Source organism: Schistocerca nitens, chromosome 4, assembly GCF_023898315.1.
Source record: "Schistocerca nitens isolate TAMUIC-IGC-003100 chromosome 4, iqSchNite1.1, whole genome shotgun sequence".
Lineage (NCBI taxonomy): Eukaryota > Metazoa > Arthropoda > Insecta > Orthoptera > Acrididae > Schistocerca > Schistocerca nitens.
In genome coordinates, this window is record NC_064617.1 from 553,275,216 (window position 1) to 553,296,452 (window position 21,237).

Genomic DNA, 21,237 nt, shown 5'->3' on the forward strand with positions numbered 1-21,237 from the left:
AATGGCGTCATTATTATTTTTCCTCTTCGAAAAGATACATCTCGTAATCGTTTTTTGTGTTGGCAGCCCTGTTAACACACACGCCTTCCGATGCTCCTCTGTTTTACTTTATATATCTACGGTTTTCGAGAGTTGTTTGTGTTCAAACGTCTGTACATTGTTGAGTTTTTGGTGCTGTGTCATTCTCGGAAGAAGTTATGCCTCCAAAAATGTGTTTTGGAACAGGAAAACGTAAGTTTGATGGTAATCGGTTTAGTTCGTTGGAAAGTATAGACTGTGTAATTACATCCACAAACCAACTGGATGCTATGTCGACTCCGCCAAGTGCCCCAAGACAGTAGCTAAAATATTTGAGTACCCAGAGTGACATTTCTATAAAATATGATCAAAACACTGTAACGGAATGTGTTTCCATAATTGCTGAATTGAGTGCTTTATGTTCGCTTCTAAAGAATGTTGCTGTGTGTGCGCTTTGTGGAAAAGATGGTATTAAAATTGTCGAAGATTTTGAAGGCAGTAAAGGTGTGGCTAGTAAGTTAAATGTGTTTTGTGATTTCTGTGGGGTAATTAAAACAGGGTATTCTTCTGGATTGTGCAAAGGAAGAGGTTATTACACAAATATCAGACTTGCATATGGAATGAGGTGTATTGGGAGGGTAGAAAGGCAGCTCAAACATTTAGTGCTTTCATGAATATGCTTCCAACGACAAGACCTGAGAAATACACACAATTACTTCCTGAAAGTCTTGGTCAAGTGAATACTGTGTCAATGAAGAAACCAGTAAAAGAAACTATGTTATGCAATGAAGGTGACACTGATATAGCTGCAGCCTTTGATGGAACATGGCAGAAGCGTGATCACCTATCATTGAATGATGTTGTCACCGCAACATTCCTAGAAAATGGAAAGGTAATTGACACAGAATGTATGACAAAGTACTGCCATGATTGCAAAGGAAATAACCAGTATCATGTTTGTGTTCAGAATTTTTCTGGGAACAGTGGTAGAATGGAATCAGAGGGAGTTCTCGGAATATTTCAAAGTTCAGAAGAGAATTATGGTGTACGGTATATGAAGTGCCTTGGAGATGGAGACTCCAAAGAATTTGCAAATGTGTTGGAAAATATGCCTTATGGAAGAACTGTAAAAGTTGAAAAGTTAGAATGTGATGGTCATACCCAAAAGACGATGGGTACATGTTTACATAAGCTAATGAAAGATATGAAGGGGACAAACTCAGTGATGGCAGACAAATTGGTGGTCGCCTAAGGAACAGGTGGACAAACTGCAGCTCTATTATGGTTCAGCCATAAGAAGGAATCTAGAAAATACTCTGGTCATGAAGAAAGCAGTAGGGGCTACCTTTCTCCATAAAGCGTCTATGGACGACCATCCACAGCATGTTCTCTGTGACAGTGGTGTAGACACATGGTGTGGATACAAAAAAGCAATAGGAAATGGTGAGACTTATGCACACCATCACTCCCTGCCATCTGAGGTATTGGAAACAATGAAGCCCATATACAGGGACTAAATGACACTAAACTATTGTCATGGTGCTTACATGGAAAAACACAAGACGTTAATGAATGTTTCAACTATGTGATATTGGAATGCCTGCCTAAAACTGTGTTTGTTGGTTTCAATACTATGGGATTAGGTGTATTAGATGCCGTTATTTGCTTTAATGATGGTGCAGTTAGCTGATGTGATGTTTTAGAGTTGTTAGGTCTAACTCCTGGTTTCAATATGAGACAAGCAAAGACGGCAATTGATTCCTTGAGAGTGGTCGAAGGCAAGAAATGCGTTCTTGGGGCAACTAGAGAGGCCAGAATAGCAAAGAGGAGCGAGAAAAGGAAGATAGAAGATGAGGAACACACAAACCAAGAATATTATGCACTGGAGGGTTTTAAGAACAACAGAGGTGAGTAACAGATGAAATGTACCTTTAAACTGAATTTCCCAAGAATCAGATTTTCTGATATGTTTATTTTATGCAAAAAAGCTATTTGAGCTAGAGGTCTGGAATTTTTTGTGATATTTCAGGCTACCATTTGGAGAAAAGTGAACTACAGACACCAGCTTAGTATCACCAGGAGGAGAAATATACCCGTACTAATTATAAAAAATTACCTTAATTTTGATTGTCTAATTTATGTATTTATCGTATAAAAACTATTGACTGAAATCGTTTGGTTGTCTACTTTTTAGATAATAATGTCATAAATGTGTGCACAAAGTTTTAAGCACCTAAGGGAAGTAGTTAATAAGACTATAGACTAAAAACATAGACTGGCAGGAAAAATTTTAAATTACTGACCAACATAAATATTTATATAATAAAGTTTATATCAAAGCTATTCTGATTATTCTTATACCAAAATCTTCATCCTTGAAACACTTTCATTGATCTAAAATTTCTTTGTATTCAGAGTTCACATTATGTAGTTAGACCTTCATAAAGTTTATGAATTTTCTTACTGTTTTTCCAACCATTCACTGGCAAGTTACATTAAGTCCAGTGTCTCTAGCACGCAGACAGATTGGTTGTGGGCCCTCAAGTGGCCTTCTCCTAACCAACACATGGCTGTCACTGGCACTGAGGCAGAACTAGCTTTCATCAGAAAACACAATAGACCTCCATCCTGCCCTCCAATGAATTCTCGCTTGATACTACTGAAGTCGCAAATGGCAGTTGTTCAGGGTCTGTGGAATGCACGCTAAAAGGTGTCTGGCTTGCAGCTTTCCTTGAAGTAACTGATTTGTAACAGTTCTTTGTGTCACTGTGATGCCAGCTGCTGCTCAAATTGCTGCTGCAGATGCAATACGATGCGACAGAGCAATACACTGAACACGATGGTCTTTCCTCTCAGTAGTGCCATGTGGCTGTCTGGAGCCTGGTTTTCTTGTGACCGTACATCCTCGTGACCAGTGCTGTCAGCAGTCATGCACAATGGTTAAATTCCTGCCACATCTTTCTGCAATATCGCTCAAGGAACATCCAGCTTCCCGTAGTTCTATTACACTACTTCATTCAAACTCAGTGACATGTCTTTGTCGCCTTGAAGGCATTCTTGACTAACATCAGCTCGCAACGTCCAATCTCAAAGATAATTAACGCTCACGACAGTTACGGCGTGTATTTAAAGCAAAAATAATTTGTATCCTCATGGTGACGCTACTAGCAACAGTCTTATGCGACTGGCGCGAAAATTGATTCGACCATAATCTTTCAGATGTATAGACACGACAACCAACATCCATTTATGTTACACACTCCTTCTTGGTGTTGCGATGTTTTCCGTCGGTGTATTTGTGTTCCTCCATTCGTATGGCTACCTGTTATCATTCGTATTTATCATCATTACTTTTGTTAGAAGTACTTACCGAGCGGGCCCAAGCGGTAGTTGACAGTGACTAGTATGACTCCATACGAGACGAGAAAATCAGGCCCGAACTCACGACCATCGCCACTGCCCTGTGAGAAACCCCCGCCGTGAACCCAGAACATGACGGGCAGCGCTGCGCCTTCCGCTGGAACGCCAGGCACGTACACGTTCAGGTAGAGGCAGTCCTCCGACCCACTGCCGTCCTCTTGCACGCAGTTGCTGCCATATTCTGTGGCGTTGAACACGCCGTCCCAGCCCGCTACTGGTCGTGGCGCCTGACAGAAATTAATTTTTGGTTTCAAAATCGCAAGAAAATGTCGAAGACTGCTAGTATTATATTGATATTGTTCACAGTGGTGACTTCCTTCTACCACTGGACTATTTTTACAAATATTTACATACTCTTTGCTGATATTTAGTACGATTATGCTTACAGAGACGAAGACTTGAGTCTCTATGATTCATCGTCATCTTCAGTATCAGCCATATGACGTCCACAGGTCTTAAATGATCGGATGAGAAAAACATGTTCCTTAATGAAAAATGAACCTCATTGTATGACATATCGTTCCTCAAAGTTTGTCAAGGAGGTTCTCGAACACCCTGTATAATATCGTCATACGCAATTTTACATCCTCTGTTGTGTAAAGACAACCTCTAGATTTATACATAAATTAAGTTCTTCAACACTATTTATCGATGTCGCTCCTCCAGGTGTTCCAATAAAGTCCATTCACTTTATTTGATTGTCGTCTTCTCTTCTTATCTCTTGGAATAAAGCCTAGTATTTCCTTGTTCAACCTACCACCCAGTCTTCTGGCTATATTTTCCACTTCTATTTCATTTTCTTTACAGTCGTATCAACGTTTCCCACTCTAGTTTGTTCCCAGGGTCATTTATTTCTGTTCTGCACCTTACACCAAAACCTGCAGCAACACTGATTTAAGCCTTAGTTCATCTACATGCTAAAGATCACAATACACAGCCCTGTAGTTAACCAGAATCACTGCAGTCAGATAAATTCTTTTTATTTCTATTCCTGTCGGTCTAGTAGCTGTCTTTCACTGTCTGAAATATAAAATTTCGTCCTCTGATTCTATGATTTCATTTCGATATGTTGGTTATATAAGGGGCAATCAAGAAGTTTCCGTTCGAAGGCCGTACAAACCAGAATCAGTACGTCAAGCAGGCAAAATCGCCATGAACATTGAGCCAATCATCCCACCGACGCACCAGGGTGAGGAACCCATCCGGTAAAACACCGTGTCCCGTTGCTTGAAGTAGTCCGTAACTGCCCGGTGAACACCCTCTTCGGAAGGAACAGTAGTGATAACCTCATGGGCAGGGATCAGTACTATAGGTCGGATGCTCGAGTGTCCTCCACTCGAGTTCGCGCAACTTCTGCATTACGACATTTGCGATATGGGTACGTGCGTTATCACGAAGCAGCAACACTCGTTGTCGCAGTTATCCCAGACGTTCCGCCTTAACTGCACGCCGTAATTTCTCCAGAGTAGCGCAGTACCGTTCCCCAGTGACGGACACAGCAGGTTCCTTCAAATCAATAAACAATGGGCCCCGGTAATCAAAGAACAGGGTGAGCATCCACTTTCCAGTAGATGGCTGGCTCTTGAACTTCTCGGGACGAGAGAACGATGGATAACATCACTCCATTATCAACGACTCGCTTGTCGCTGCCCGTAATGTGGCTGCCCTCCCAGATGGACCGGCGTCTTGAGTCGCATCGCGACGGGCTCGGAACTTGGCGTCCCGTTCCACAATGGTGGCTTTCGACAGCCTTGTTGCCTCCATGTACATTACTCATTCTCCGGTTAATGTCTACCGGTGTTTGTCGTTCGTCAGCCATGAAAAGAATAACAGCATGTTGCTCCTGTTTGGGCACATTTCTTAATAACGTCGCCATAGTTCACATTTCCACATTTACCGCATGCACATCGGAAAGACACGAAGCCACATTAATCCCTTTGTCTACATGTCTGTGCTTATTTACCCACGGTGGATCACGTTACGTTGCACGAATGTTTCGTCAACGTCCTCAGGCTGAAACTTCTTGATCGCCTTTTATACATTATTCATGTTTTATGGGTAGTGATTTTGAAGACTACATTGATAATAGTTTTGATAGCTTCTCTTCGCTACTGAACTTCATCTACACTAAAGACAAACAGTACAGCCTCATCAGCAAAACGAAGATTCCTCATATATCCACCGTTAACTCGTAGCCGTTTTTACTTTCCAGGTTAAGGATGTGGAAATATACATTATGAATGCTTTGAATAGTTTTTGAGACACCGAATTTTCTTAGCTAATTTATCTTTCAATTCTGAATATCTCACTATCCAGCTGAATTCTAATACCAGTCCGACCATTGACATATACAAGTTTATTCTTCTGTTTAGCAACGTAACATATGACAGTACCTGTCCCACATGGCCTGCGAGTACAGTTTTTTAACTTGTTGCGAGAGGTGACTCTAATAACATCGTGGGGCAGGGCCACTAATAGTGCGTGAACAGAACCAACTAAGATAGATCCCAATGTCCAGTTCAGAGTTTCATGATGTGCAGCTACCCTCGCTTAACATTTTTAACTGATACGAGGAACAAATATGGCTGAGATGCTCACCAACCTGCACTGCAGTAACCCTGGACAGAGGTTATAATTATCGTTAGTACTTGGTTATATGGTCAGAGAGTTGCCAAAAATTAAACAGAGTGGAGTGAGTGTGAATTTATTACATTCAAGACCAGAAAAGTAACAAATATTTCAGTTATTCTCTCCTTCATTCATAAGATACCATTAAATTACTCCAAAGAATCAGGAAAACAAACACGTCCCGCAACACTATTTTATCGAAGAATCACTTATGATGCAGTGAAACAATCCACTTATTATTTTGATTTCACTGAATCCATTATGTTAACTGACGGCTCGTCGTCAAACTTTCACAGCGTAAAAACATGTGCCTGCACTTGAAACTGGAGCTATCATTTAAATGTTTTCAAAATATTTCTCATTTGCAGTCATCTGCATACAGCAGCGACATCAGTTTTCATCACTCAGAGGAAAAAAAACGCTTTCCTTATGGAAATATTTCTCTATAAGCAACTCTCTCGGTTCTAGCTTTTCGACTGCTATAAATAATTCGTTCAGGAAACAAATTTTCGCGAAACTGATGACTGTAACTCGCCTCTCAGACCTCAGTTCACTTCCTATTCAATTTATCAGAGCTCTACTCTTAAACTTTCGAGTCATGCAAGACACCGCTGCTTCTATACTTCTCGTCGACCTTAACGCTATGACTGTCTTTTATTCAGCGACTCAATCATAAACCAAGATTCTACACTTCCATCGTTCCAACACCCACATAGAAAAGTTTATTATGTATTGATCCTTCTTTATTTAAGCAACCAACTTTCTCAGCCAACACAAATATCATAAACAAGTGGTATTGAAGCGAACAAATAAACTGGATGTCTTTTCACATGACGGGAAATGTTCTTCCTCTACATGTGGCCACCATGTCTAAAAAATGCAGATTTGCTTTTCAGCAATGTCGCTCTAAGGAATGCTTATCATTTTCTTAGCATTCGTAGTAGAAATGCATTTTGCTACTTAACCTTGTACATTGTGCTGATAGAAACACAATTCTGCAAGTTCTCAAGCTCTGGCGTAGATCATTCTTCCTGCAGCTTTGTATCAAACGGAAGTTCTCATTTCTATCTGCAGGTATACATCTCCAAACATTACATACGGACATTAGAATTTTGTCGGACTGCTCCCTGAAGTTTGCTGACGCCTTACGTCGAGAAAACAAACAGTACGATTGAAACAGTGTACGTCATGAGGGAAGGAAATGTATTCTCATACTGTAGCCAAAAATGTAGGTGTGGCCGTGTTATGAAAGCTGCTTCCTACTGAAATAAATGAAGATGAAGTGATTCAAAGAGATGACTGAAACCAATGAAATACTGTACCAAAGCAGCTAAATTTCTTGTAAGAAGGAGAGAAACATCTACAGGTTGTTTCAGTTCCCTATTCGACCTCCCAGCAATACGTTTAATCTTGACTTTCGTCAATCGCTTTAACCGAAAGACAAGCGGTCCCTTGAGTTCTCCTTCTCATCAAGTGCTCTGTCTCTCATAACCTCCAAGTTGACAGGAGTTCCTATTCTTCCCAGAACCCAAGAACAGGTTATAATGAGAAAGTTCAACTATTTACGTGAATAAAGAACACAGTGAGTAAAACTTTCCGCCTGCTGTATTGTAGCTGTGTTGCTCTAAACTGGCCGGCCGGTGTGGCCGAACGGTTCTAGGCGCTTCAGTTTGGATCCGCGCGATCGCTACGGTCGCAGGTTCGAATCCTGCCTCGGGCATGGATGTGTGTGACGTCCTTAGGTTAGTTAGGTTTAAGTAGTTCTACGTTCTAGGGGACTGATGACCTCAGATATTAAGTCCCATAGTGCTCAGAGCCATTTTTTTTTTTTTTGCTCTAAACTCATTTCACGTTTACTTTTCATGTACCAGCCTGTCGGTAAAGCGAAACTTCTTAATCTATTACTTATTAAGATCCCACATCTTAGAAATTGTGTAATCGTGTACTACACTGACAGTCTCACTAGTAATGCCCTTCCTTATGAATGATCGTCTTATCGGACTAGCCTTCATAAAAAGATTAATTTGAAACCATTATTTTCATCTGTACATTAGGTGTTCTCGGTCAAAAAACTATAAAGCATTCAAGTGCTCGTGAACCTGCGTAGCTTGAATCTCGAATATGGGTCGCTTTGGAGAGAGTCAGTCTACGACGGACATATCGTAAACCGCTAGGCTAGGCACAAATTCAGACGCGTATAGCGCATGTGGCGCGACGCAGTGCAGCGCGCGTTTTTGTAATTTCACTGGTTCAAATGGGACCGCGCAAATTGCGACGCGACGCGACTGGGACGCGACACGCGCCTGCGCCAGGTCGCGCGGCGTTAGGCACAGTTTCGCGCGTCGCGCGTGCCTCGCTAGCACCGTGGGAAATTTGAGGCGGGAAGCGGAAAAGTAGCCCAGCCATATGCTCACATCGGAACGGCGCATATGAGCCGTGGTAGTATTGCGCAAACGAATGATTTTGCCTTACTGTGTACTAAATTTTATTGCCTTTGGGTAGTGTTTCGTTTTTCACCATTTAAACGCTCCAGCTTTCTTCGTTAGTACATTATACTTTTCTGTTATTTATATATGTATAGTTTTATTCTGTCAAGAAAAATGCATACTTCAGTAACTGGTGAGCCATTTGCCGCTGGAATTGTATCATATGCCTCCGCGATGTTTTCAGATCGCAAGAAGGGACAGAAGGTAGTGAATAAGGAAGCAAGGAATATTATAAAATCATGTGATTAAGAATGAAGGTAGGAAAGTGAAACAAGGTTATCTTCTCGACCCCTAGTATGCTGGCGTATCTGTTCGATCTGTTACAAAAATTTAGAAAGGGATGATCTCCACAGGGGTGATCCCTTTCTGCTCCTTGTAAAAAGCCACCCTGTATATGCAATATGCTGTGTGTGTGTGTGTGTGTGTTCCTGCCCTACATTGATAATAAATTGAAATATCACTCCGCGCCCATCGTTTACGGCTACGAAAACTTTCGGAAACTGACGGGCAGGGTGCAGCGGTAGCAGGCTGGGTGGCTGGCAACCTAAAAAATTGACAACCCGACTGTTCCGCTGACTCGCTCGCAGAGGAGGACCTCGACCATCCTACAATGTGTGTGGAAACCGGCGACTGCATCTTGGTTTAACTTCTCTCCCCATGAAAATGAAATTAAATTATTATGCTTAAATAATATCTAGTTTCTTGAACGGAAACTTTTGGGCGAAAGACGTCGTTTCGTCAATATGTTAACACAATTATTCTCCCACACTTGCTGGTATAAAATTAATTCTTAATTTAATTCTTAAGTCTATAAAAGAAAATGATTAAAAGTTACAGTTCATAATCATATAGTATTATATCTGCCTCTTGATGTCGAAGTCAGCACCTGGAATAAAATTTCTGTGGCTCTGCAGGATTCCGGCGATCGTAGACTCTGAAAATTCTTAACATAGTGTTGAAATGTTCAAAGGCGTGTGAATTACTAAGGGCCCAAACTACTGAGGTCATCGGTCCCTAGACTTACACACTACTTAAACGAACAACACACACACCCATGCCTGAGGGAGGACTCGAACCTCCAGCGGGAGCTTAACATTGTGAGAGAGACAATCATACGCCGTGGGGAAGCCGTCTTCGTGCTATGACGTACTCATTCTGCAGCATGGGAATCAGTGTCCCAGTTGTACACCAGTTTCGATAAAGTCCAAAATTTAATCTCTTAAAATAAGTATAATCGACCGTGGTGCATGCTCTACTGACTACACAGGATACAAAGTTCCCTACGACTTACGGCACGCCAAATATTGTTGAGAGCCACAGACGAGTGGCAAGTTAAAATAACCAAAGAATTAAACGTACCTTTAACATTCATGAAATTATATTTTTCCATAAATGATCTTCATAGTTACATTTCAGGATACATCATCCTCTTGTATGAGATGAAATGTTATCATAATTAATCAAATTTCATTCCGTATTCAAAACGGCTGCTTACAATACTGCCGCTAATTACAGTTCCGCTGCGATCCTCTCTCCCCAATTCTAAATCAGAAGTGTGTCGTTTCACTGTACACGTAATGTTCCACATTATATACAAGGAGATTTTGTGTCGCGAATCAGAGATAATCTGCCTCTCGCAGCTGTAATGAGACTTTGAGCCATATAAATTTGCGCTGTTACGCATAATTATCTGCGCTACCAGTGTTTAATCTGGTTTAAACGGAGTATTACAGTGGACAAGGGCGACTGAATAGCAGAGAGAACGCACTGTTACAGAGGACACAGACGACTGGGAGGGGGTGTTTAAGCTGGTTTAAACGGAGTATTACAGTGGACAAGGGCGACTGAATAGCAGAGAGAACGCACTGTTACAGAGGACACAGACGACTGGGAGGGGACGATCCATTCAGAGGACGAACTGGCAGGCCCCATCCACCCGCCGATGGAAGCCCTAAGCCATACATAAATAACGCGATTTTGTTAATGCGCCCTGTCACCTCATATATGATCAGCTCCAAAACTGTTGCTACATGTCAAATACGGATAAGTTGGCGTGATTGACAGCCTTGTAGTGGCTGGCTATGTTACTGCTGCAACAGTCACTGTCCATTCCACTCGTAATTTTTTTATGCTGAATTTTACTAGCACAGTACTTGAAACTATTCCTTGTTGGCCTCTGAGCCACTGCACAAGTGTCCACCACCAGGAGGAGGAACTTCCATCTCTTTATTTTTGAAGCAGAATGCTTGTGTGTTATAGATTTCATGCTATCATTTTAACTCGGGTCACATGGTTTTAGGTGTTAGAAGTGGTGCAGCGCCAGCATACCAGCGTTGGAATAGGAACTTCTATACTTCATTTCGTCTTAGATCATCGAATCGGTAGTATGCATCTCTGTGTACAGGGCTGTCATTGACAGACAGTGGGCTGACTTCCAGCTGCAGGACCTGTATGTCTTATGCAGCTAACGGCTCAGCCCTAACATATCCTCTGATGGCGGAAATGATACAGCTCTTAGCAAGCTACTGTGGAGGTCTCCAGATGAATGTGAAGGGCGGTGGCGGACTTCTCGACTAGCCTTGCAATCATGAAATTTGCCATCATGGAAAAGGAGCCTCTCTTGGTGTGTTGTTCATTTAAATAAAGACGCAATATTGTTATTATCTTATTCCCAGCAGTAGTTCAAGCGTAGCACAGGTAGACTTTAACTTAGGATCCAACTTAGGGTGACATCAGAAGAGTCTTAATTGTTTAAACTATGACATCACAGGGGTGAAGGAACGGCTTTAAACTTGGGACAGCTGTATTTTAAACATGGGGCGAGCAGTGAGTAATGTCAGGGGAGAACGCGATGGGCATCTTCAATTCTATACTTAGAACAAGTGATGTGACAACTATGATCGCAGGTCTCTACATATCTGAATGAATGACAGCTTGGGGAAAACATGTTAAGCGGCTTTTAAGCAGTTCAGTAGACTAGTTACTACCTGTATGATGAAAAACATCTTCAGCCTCAGACTGGCACCTCTGGTCTGACAGGCAAGCCTGTACTTGCAAGGGAATCAAACATCCTTTGTTCTAGAACTGGTACAAACGGGATGGGGGTGAACTTGCACTTTGTTCCAGAATCACAGGCTTGGAACTGTAGGGGAAACAAACATCGTTTATCTCAGGGGAAAATTTGGCAAGAATGCAGGCTGAGACAGTATACCTATTTTCAATTCCTGTGTGACACTACACCATCTCGAATTTTTTAATTTCCCATGGATTTATGACATGGATTTATCCTCAGTGACATCATATGCGTGTTAGAATTGGGCTCTTTTTTAATTTCCCCCAAAATTTGAATTTCCCGCCATTTTATACAAAGGGTAATTGACCTTTGTCAGAAATCCGGCCGCAGCGCATGGTATCAATGGGGGAAGGCAGAGGTGGAAGGGAGGAGGGGAGAGAAATCTGGTAACAATGCACTATGAACCAGACCACCCCTTGTGTACCTACTAAGATGCAATTTATATGAATGTACAAGTATTAAGAGATGCCATGAGTTAGGGACATTAAATGTATTGATATCTATGAGACAAAAATGGAGTGCAACTATTTGAATGTGAATGGGTCATAAAAAGGCAGTGTAAGAGTTTATATGCGGACTACTGCAAGTTTTATGGAAGAAATTTACGTAGTGTTGAAACTGCGTCATTTAAGTTGAGATGAATGTTTTCGCCGCTGTATGTCATATCACAAATATACAATGAACTTAGTGAAGGGATCTAGACCCTACCCACCCTGACTGCCCCCCCTTCCCCCCTCCCCAACTCTCTCTCTCTCTCCAGTGTAAGACATGCATAGAACAAAACTCCTTGGTACACAGTGACCGGTCTTTGCTGTTGAGTATTGTTGAAAGGGTACAGAATCACATCATCAAACTGCCGGGAAGGAGACATCAAATCCAGGAACAGATGTATCAACTGGACACTTCCACAGGATCTGGGCCGCCGATGTCAATTGTGTGACATGCATATTGCCAAGGGAAGAAAAGCTTATTAGGAATATACCTTTATGTCTGTAATTCTTGCTGAGGGAATCGCGGGAACAGCAGCGTACCCAACTCCCACTACATCCGCGCCGCCGGTCTTTGGAACATGGGGGCCGTCGCCCACCCACATTCGTCTGCTGCCTTCGTGCTGCCACCAGACGCTGCTAGCATACATGAGGACGCCTTCAGTTTCGCCACGATTAGCTCAACTATTGCCTGGTAAAATGCCTTCTCAGCCAGGTGAGGTTGTCATTTTCTTTTATCTTATAGCAACACCGTTGGAAGCCCTGGTACAATCCTGAGAAATTCGTACTGGTAAAGGGCCAATTATTATTTCCATTTCACTTATGACAGCAACTTGTAAATTATATTTGGAGAGCCATGATCCAAAAGCACTTTTGTTTACAAATTCCATTTACATGCTTGTGGCTCCTAACAGCGTAATTTTCAAATGCCGCACTCAAGATCATTTTAAGACATTTGATTCCTGTTATTTAAATTGCAAATGCGGCACTGAAATACAGTATGAGGTGTCGTGATTCCTTTTATTTAGTACGCAAATACTGAACTCAAGGGAAATTCAATATCTGCATAAAATTTCAATCAACATAAGTTATGGGTCTCCGTGAACAGTGGCCTTATGCCTTATACCGGACTCCAAATGTCCATTACTCTCAGGCCCCTTTGCAAAGTTCTCCCTGGAATTGATTGACATATACCTGCTGTAACGTCTCTTAGCAAAACACGTATTACATGTGGTTAAAAAAAGGAGAAAAGAATAATTGAACTGGATGATTGTAATTGCGTGGACAACGATTGTGTGAACTTTATGTAATAAAGAGAAAGCATTATGTGTCATGTTTTGTTCTTATATAGAATTATGTACTGATTTTTTTTATTTAGATAATATCTGTGTCGGCGAGTACAGAAACCGCCACAGACGATACTGATTAAATATCAAACAAAGATCAGAATATGTGACTACTATAAATAGTAATACCGAACATTAATTTCTCTGTCGTCTTCTTGTAGTTACGTGAGTAGGAAGAGCCTGTGACGTTATATTGTACGCTTGCGTAGCATTCTTTTGTCAAGATGAGAGAGGGATGCCATTAGACATTGATTTGGAAAGGTGTGTAATAACTTAATCTGTTTAAATGTTTTGAATAGAGTTACTTAGTGAAAACTTGCATTATGATTTGTAATAAGCTTGTCTGGCATTTTATCCCATCCCTTTACGACATTTTCAGGTATTTAAATATCATTCGTGGTGCAGAGTTGCGATACGAACGAACGAGTCGCTGCCGCGGTGCATTCAAACTGCATTACATGAAACCAGTCATACCGCAAAGAAGCGGACAGGTAATAGTGAACTAAAATTATTTCTTTCAGCTTCTAGAATTGCAGAGCAGAGCAGCAGATTTTATGATGTGTTTTACAGGTTGACGCGCGCTGCTGATAATATATTATTAACAGTGCAAAATGATAATTTACCTTCATAACATAAAAGAAATCTTGCTAGGCGTAGTTCTGGTCTGGCAAACCTTATAGTAAAAACATATTTTTCTATGACAATAGTCTCATGTTCTCGTGTTAGTCGTGGTACTTACTGGTGTCTTACTGTTAACAAAAATCCACTGCAAAATTTTGATGTTGAACAATCATTGCGTACTGTAACATCAGTATTGATAACGAAACCTTTTCAATAACTGTAAAGTAAGGAAGATATATTGAACTTTATGGCGAGTTACAGTAACGAAAAAAATCTTCCTTTAATAGAAAGCCAGATCCAGAATAATAAGAACATAATATATTTTGTTTTGTTGAAAATTAATGATCCAAAGAAAGTCACAGCACAGCATCACTAAAAGGTATATCGGGGCTCTTTTCGTAGCAACATATTTTATCTCATATATTAGTTGTTACGCGAGTAATAGTAAAACAAAGCAAATAGTAGAGCCAGCGAAACTGCAATCGCTGACAGCAAGATTTCCTGTCGGTTCGAAATACACTGTCGTTGTCAAGAGGTAACATTCGTCTCAGGCACCTTTCAGTCAGGATCTTTAGACGACCTCTTACATGGCTGCAGCTGATACATTATTCCTTGCAGACCCGTTGAAACACCGAAATCTATTAACTTTATAACTGGAATTTTCAGAGGGAAGTGCATACCCGACAGCTACTTTACGTCATTCTGTCTCTTTCTCCACGCTGACCCATCTCATCGGGCTGATCTCCCATAACCAATTGGCACATACTCACTAACTTGACTTTCACGACTTGCGAGACCTGTGCAGATTCACATGATCAGCTGCTGGTACCGTTACACACCATCTACAGTGTTGCTAACCGAACTATGTGCTCTTATAAATTTTTTCATCGTGCTGATAATGCAGTGGAAATAAAAGGAGGAAATCATACATTCGGATGGTTATTGGAGACTTCAACTTTCCTGTGATATGATCAGTCAGCCAGTTCTTAATCACGAAACTTGTCATCCCACCTACCTTAATATGGTTTCCTAGGAAGTTAAATAGTTCACAGATATTAATACTTATGACAAATTCATGCTGCTCGCCACCAAAAAGTAAATTTGCAGCAATACGATATGGTCTTTTGGCCTGTTCTGCCTCAAAACTGTTCACACTATTTCTTTAAGGTACGTCCAACGTTCCTCTTACCGGTTGTGTTATACTGGATTGCCGCTTTAGTTAAAATTAGACATACGCTGAACATGGTCTTTTCAGTTCATTCGGTATTTTTCAATTATATTTGTAACAGCTTCAACTTTTAGTTCCTCTCTAATATTGTGACTTCTTTTATGGTCAAGCAATGAATATCCCGCTGAAAAGCGGAGGAATTTTATCACTGATGATTCGATTTGCCGTAACTAATCAAATGTTAGGGTCCAATATTCGCTACCATACAGCAGCAAAGGTAACACAATTACTTTGTAGAGTTTAATTAATGTTTCTTTCCGTAAGTTGTGATTTAATGTATGCTGTGTGGTTCCACAGAAATATTTAAATCTGGCTGGTTTGAGCTCTACAATAGCCGCGCGGGATTAGCCGAGCGGTCCCAGGCGCTGCAGTCATGGACTGTGCGGCTGGTCCCGGCGGAGGTTGGAGTCCTCCCTCGGGCATGGGTGTGTGTGTGTGTGTGTGTGTTTGTCCTTAGGTTAATTTAGGTTAAGTAGTGTGTAAGCGTAGGGACTGATGACCTTAGCATTTAAGTCCCATAATATTAAAAAAAAAAAAAAAAAGAGCTCTACAATATCTGGATTGGGACATTTAAAATTACATCCTGAATATTTAAATTCTCTAACTTGTTCAATTATTTGTCCATCTACAATGAGTTTAGCTCTTACGAGCTCCAATCGTTGAAAGGCCATCACTTTTGTTTTATCTGTCAACATTGTCATTCCGCATTTAGCGGCAGTTTGACTCAGTTTGTGTACTGAAATTTGAATTTTTTCTCCAGTTTCTTCTATTATAATCTGATCATCAGCAAACAGTATCGTCATAAGATTAAAATTACCACTTCTTAATGCGTCATTTAACAAAATCAATCATTTACAAACTATATCGTCAATGTAAACATTAAAGGGCGGGAGGATCGTTTGCAGCCTTGTCTGACCCCTTGATTCATATCGGCAGATTCTGTCCCGTTCCTCAGAGGACGGATCCTTTTATTATTATTATATTATGGTTATGCTGGAACTCCCAACGGCTTAAGTGATTCCCATAGCATTTTCCGCTTTACTTTGTCAAACGCCTTTTCATAGTCGATAAATTCGTAGTAAGTTGAAAATATAAATTCCCCGTATTTTCTCGATTACTTGCGCCAGAATGAAAAGAACAGTCAGAACATTATCTACCTTTTCTAAAACCATGTTCTACCTCTTAAAGTTGCGCTTCTGCTATTGGTATCAACCTCTTGTTCATAATTTAGCATACAGTTTGCAGTAGGAATTTTGTATACATATTCCTCGGAAATTTTGGCATTGCATTTTATCGCCTTTCTTGTAAATAGGATTCATTTCACTCGTCTGGGCATACGTTCGCTCAGCCAACAAACATTCATAAAATGTTTGATTTATTTGACTATCAACCATTTTTCTGTAACTCGTTCATGTATCATTCGCAGCTCTCCGTGAACATACCTGAGATAAACGTATCTCACTGCAAGCGAGATTTAAATAATAATAATAATAATAATGAAACAAGAGCCGTGCCTATGGCCACTCACCTCAAAGCGTAGGTCTCCGACCGGCGGCTCGGCGTACGGAATGCCCAGGAAGGCGGAGTACGTCGTGTTGTAGGCGCTCGTGGCTGTGCTGCCTCTCAGTACGCCCTCCCGCACGGCCACCAGCACATCGTCACCCTGCCGTAGCGTTGTTACATTTGAGTAAGCGAACGTCACAAAAAATTCAAAATACAAACTCTTAAATATGTTTATGTTTTAAATATGAAAACTGTTTGGTTGAGCCAGCCGGGGTGGCCAAGCGGTTCTAGGCGCTACAGTCTGGAACCGCGCAACCGCTACGGTCGCAGGTTCGAATCCTGCCTCGGACATGGATGTGCGTGATGTCTTTAGGTCAGTTAGGTTTAAGCAGTTCTAAGTTATAAGTTCTGATGACCTCAGAAGTTAAGTCCTATAGTGCTCAGAGCCATTTGAATCATTTTTTTGTTTGGTTGATGACCAATTCTCCGTAGTATCTAGATAAATATTTACTTGTAAAGAAAACGCCTTATTTCTAACATTTCAGTACGAGAAATGGCTTATTGCACTGACGGAAAAATACAGCAACCTCAAAAAGTAATCAATGTTGTTGTTGTTGTGGTCTTCAGTCCTGAGACTGGTTTGATGCAGCTCTCCATGCTACTCTATCCTGTGCAAGCTTCTTCATCTCCCAGTACCTACTGCAACCTACATCCTTCTGAATCTGCTTAGTGTATTCATCTCTTGGTCTCCCTCTACGATTTTTACCCTCCACGCTGCCCTCCAATGCTAAATTTGTGATCCCTTGATGCCTCAAAACATGTCCAACCAACCGATCCCTTCTTGTAGTCAAGTTGTGCCACAAACTTCTCTTCTCCCCAATCCTATTCAATACCTCCTCATTAGTTACGTGATCTACCAACCTTATCTTCAGCATTCTTCTGTAGCACCACATTTCGAAAGCTTCTATTCTCTTCTTGTCCAAACTGGTTATCGTCCATATTTCGCTTCCATACATGGCTACACTCCATACAAATACTTTCAGAAACGACTTCCTGACACTTAAATCTATACTCGATGTTAACAAATTTCTCTTCTTCAGAAACGATTTCCTTGCCATTGCCAGTCTACATTTTATATCCTCTCTACTTCGACCATCATCAGTTATTTTGCTCCCTAAATAGCAAAACTCCTTTACTACTTTAAGTGTCTCATATCCTAATCTAATACCCTCAGCATCACCCGATTTAATTTGACTACATTCCATTATCCTCGTTTTGCTTTTGTTTATGTTCATCTTATATCCTCCTTTCAAGACAATGTCCATTCCGTTCAACTGCTCTTCCGAGTCCTTTGCAGTCTCTGACAGAATTACAATGTCATCGGCGAACCTCAAAGTTTTTACTTCTTCTCCATGAATTTTAATACCTACTCCGAATTTTTCTTTTGTTTCCTTTACTGCTTGCTCAATATACAGATTGAATAACATCGGGGAGAGGCTACAACCCTGTCTCACTCCTTTCCCAACCACTGCTTCCCCTTCATGCCCCTCGACTCTTATAACTGCCATCTGGTTTCTGTACAAATTGTAAATAGCCTTTCGCTCACTGTATTTTACCCCTGCCACCTTCAGAATTTGAAAGAGAGTATTCCAGTTAACGTTGTCAAAAGCTTTCTCTAAGTCTACAAATGCTAGAAACGTAGGTTTGCCTTTTCTTAATCAATGTAGATTAATAAAATTTCGGGATATACATTTTTCTAGGTAACATATTTAAGTGATACAACATTGCCAGAAAACAGGTTAATATAAGCGCAAGATAAGCCATTCGAAAATAGAAACGCTGGTACATTAGTAATCGGTGCAACAGACAGAACGTTGAATGCAAGCATGCACCCGTGCGTGCCTTGAGTTGTACAGGTGCCGGATTTAAGTTTGTAGGTTGGAGTTCCATGTCCGTTGCACTTGGTCGATAAATACTGGGACGGTTAATGCTGGTCTTGGATGACACTGAAGTTGTCGGCTAATGATGTCACATACGTGCGCGACTTGAGACAGATCCGGTGATCGAGCAGGCCAAGGCAACATGCCGACACTGTGTAGAGCAGCTTGGGTTACAACAGCGGTATGTGGGCGAGAGTTATCCAGCTGGAAAATCTCCAACGGGACGATGTTCATGAATGGCAGCACAACAGGCCGAATTGCCAGACTGACGTACGGTTTTGCAGTCAGGGTTCGTGGTATGACTACGAGAGTGTTCCTGCTGTCATACGAAATCGCTCGCCAGACCATAACTCCAGGTGTACGTCGAGCGTCTCTAGCACGCAGACAGATTGGTTGTAGGTCCTCAGATGGCCTCTTCCTAACCGACACATGGCTATCGCTGGCACCGAGGCTGAACCAACTTTCATTAGAAAACACAACAGACCTCCACCATCATCTCCAATGAACTCTCGCTTGGCACCACTGAAATCGCAAATGGTGGTGGTTTAGGGGCAGTGAAATGCACACTAAAAGGCGTCTGGCTCGGATGTGTGCTTGAAATAACCGATTTATAACAGTTCGTTGTGTCACCGTGGTGCCCTTCGCTCTTGGTAGTGCCACATGGCCATCTGGGACCCGGTCTTCTTGCGACCGTGCATTTTCATGACCATCACTGTCAGTAATTATTTACAATGGCTACATTCCTGCCAAGACTCCCTGTATTATCGCAGAAGGAACACTCAGCTTCTCGCAGCCCTATTACATGACCTTGTTCCAACTCAGTAAAGGAGTTTTTGTCCCTTATAGATTTTCTTGACCAACCGACTCATCTCGTCCACTCTCAAACTTAACTAATACTCACGACCGAAACAGCATGTATTTAAAGCAAACCTGTTTTGCATCCTGACAATGACACGAACTGACATCATCATTCATATGTAACGCAATACCTTCTTGGTGTTGCGATTTTTTTTTCTTTGGTCAGGGAATTAGTTTGGTTGTTTAACTGTGTATCATTATTTAGCAGCACTTTCCAAATTTCTTTTCTCCGTTATTTAAGTATCATTGTTAAACCATGAGTGTTATATTTTGTTATGTACTTTTTTATATATTGCCTACTTTGCCTGCTATTCTAAACCGAAAATCGCGAACAATAAAAGCGTAATGTAGTACTTATTTGGTGATTTGTGTTCAGCAAATTGATATATTGTTCATTTATTTATTGGTACTTCCGTGCCAGTTTACTTGTAGAATGTCTTCTGCTATAGTAAATATTGTAACGAGATTGCATCACAATATAACAGTTTAACCTTACTATGATTCCGAAACACACTACTGTCAGTGAAATTTGCAGGAGACTAGAATGACGTATTGCTAAACTAGTGTGATGTATTGCTACAAACCACTGCAGTTAAGTCTTTGTGCTTTGTAATCTACGATGATGCAAAGCGATTTGCTACCAGTATGTTAGATCAAAATGCGGGTATCACGAAAACGTTTTTCTAACACAAATGGAAACTCCTGGAGAGAGGATGACGTTCTTTTCGTGAAATATAGCTAATGTTTAGAGGATCGGCAGATTGGAGAACGATTCCACTGCCATCATCGTACATTTCGCGTAGTACGACCTCAAAGAGAGTATAAGGAACATAAGCGCTCGTACAGAAGCATACAGTCGTTTTTTCCTCGCTAGTGGTTTGCTAATGGAACAGGAGAGGGATAGCTAGCAGTAGGGAACTTCGCCGGGAAAGACAAAGAGCTCACGTTCGAGTCCCAGCCCAGCAACAGATATAATCTGCTACATAGTTTCATACCCGCTGATGGATTACAGCACCGTAAATGCATTGAATGATTCCATTCGTAATATTGAACTTCCACGACGCAGCAGTCGCTATCGACAGAATTCGCAGTTAAGAGTCAACGGGATCTCACACGGAATTTAATGTCGCTCCGCACAACCATTCTGATGCTGGGTCATGCATTATGAGAGGCAATGTCCAATTCTTGGCGTCTGTTTCGTTGTCAGCTATCAACGCAACCTAAACTGAAGAGAAAGTCAGCTGTCTTTGCTAACGAGCCTGTTATAATTGAGCATATTATCAAGTTTACCTGTGCAACAGCGTACACGCTTACAGCTCATAGTGCAACAGCCGCCAACGAAATGCATGGACAGACTGACATACGTATATTGTTGCAGTACTGTTCCGTTATCATCAGTCAACTCACTGTGGATGTGTTCCGGGTCTCTTAAGCCCTCGTTTACAGGCATCACGGTAGAATTATTGATCCTCATACGAGCTGCCATTTCGTAAAACGGAGAAATACATCCATAATGGCCATACTCCTATAATCAACAGGTGCTCTTAGGGTTATATTTTCATGTACTGCTTGTAAATATTGAGTATTGCGCTTGCCATTATAAACCGAAAACAACAAACATTAACAGC

At 41.3% G+C, this 21,237-nt stretch overlaps 1 protein-coding gene across 1 annotated transcript in view; it reads right to left on the reverse strand.

Annotated features, from left to right (window-relative positions):
- Nucleotides 1–21,237, reverse strand: part of LOC126251825 (acetylcholinesterase-like) — a 132,990-nt gene that overhangs the window by 102,326 nt on the left and 9,427 nt on the right. Inside the window, exons 2-3 of the mRNA XM_049952487.1 lie at nt 16,837–16,971; nt 3,389–3,665 (exon numbers count right to left, since the gene is read on the reverse strand). Coding sequence (XP_049808444.1) covers nt 3,389–3,665; nt 16,837–16,971 — 412 coding nt within the window. The remainder of the gene's footprint in view (nt 1–3,388; nt 3,666–16,836; nt 16,972–21,237) is intronic.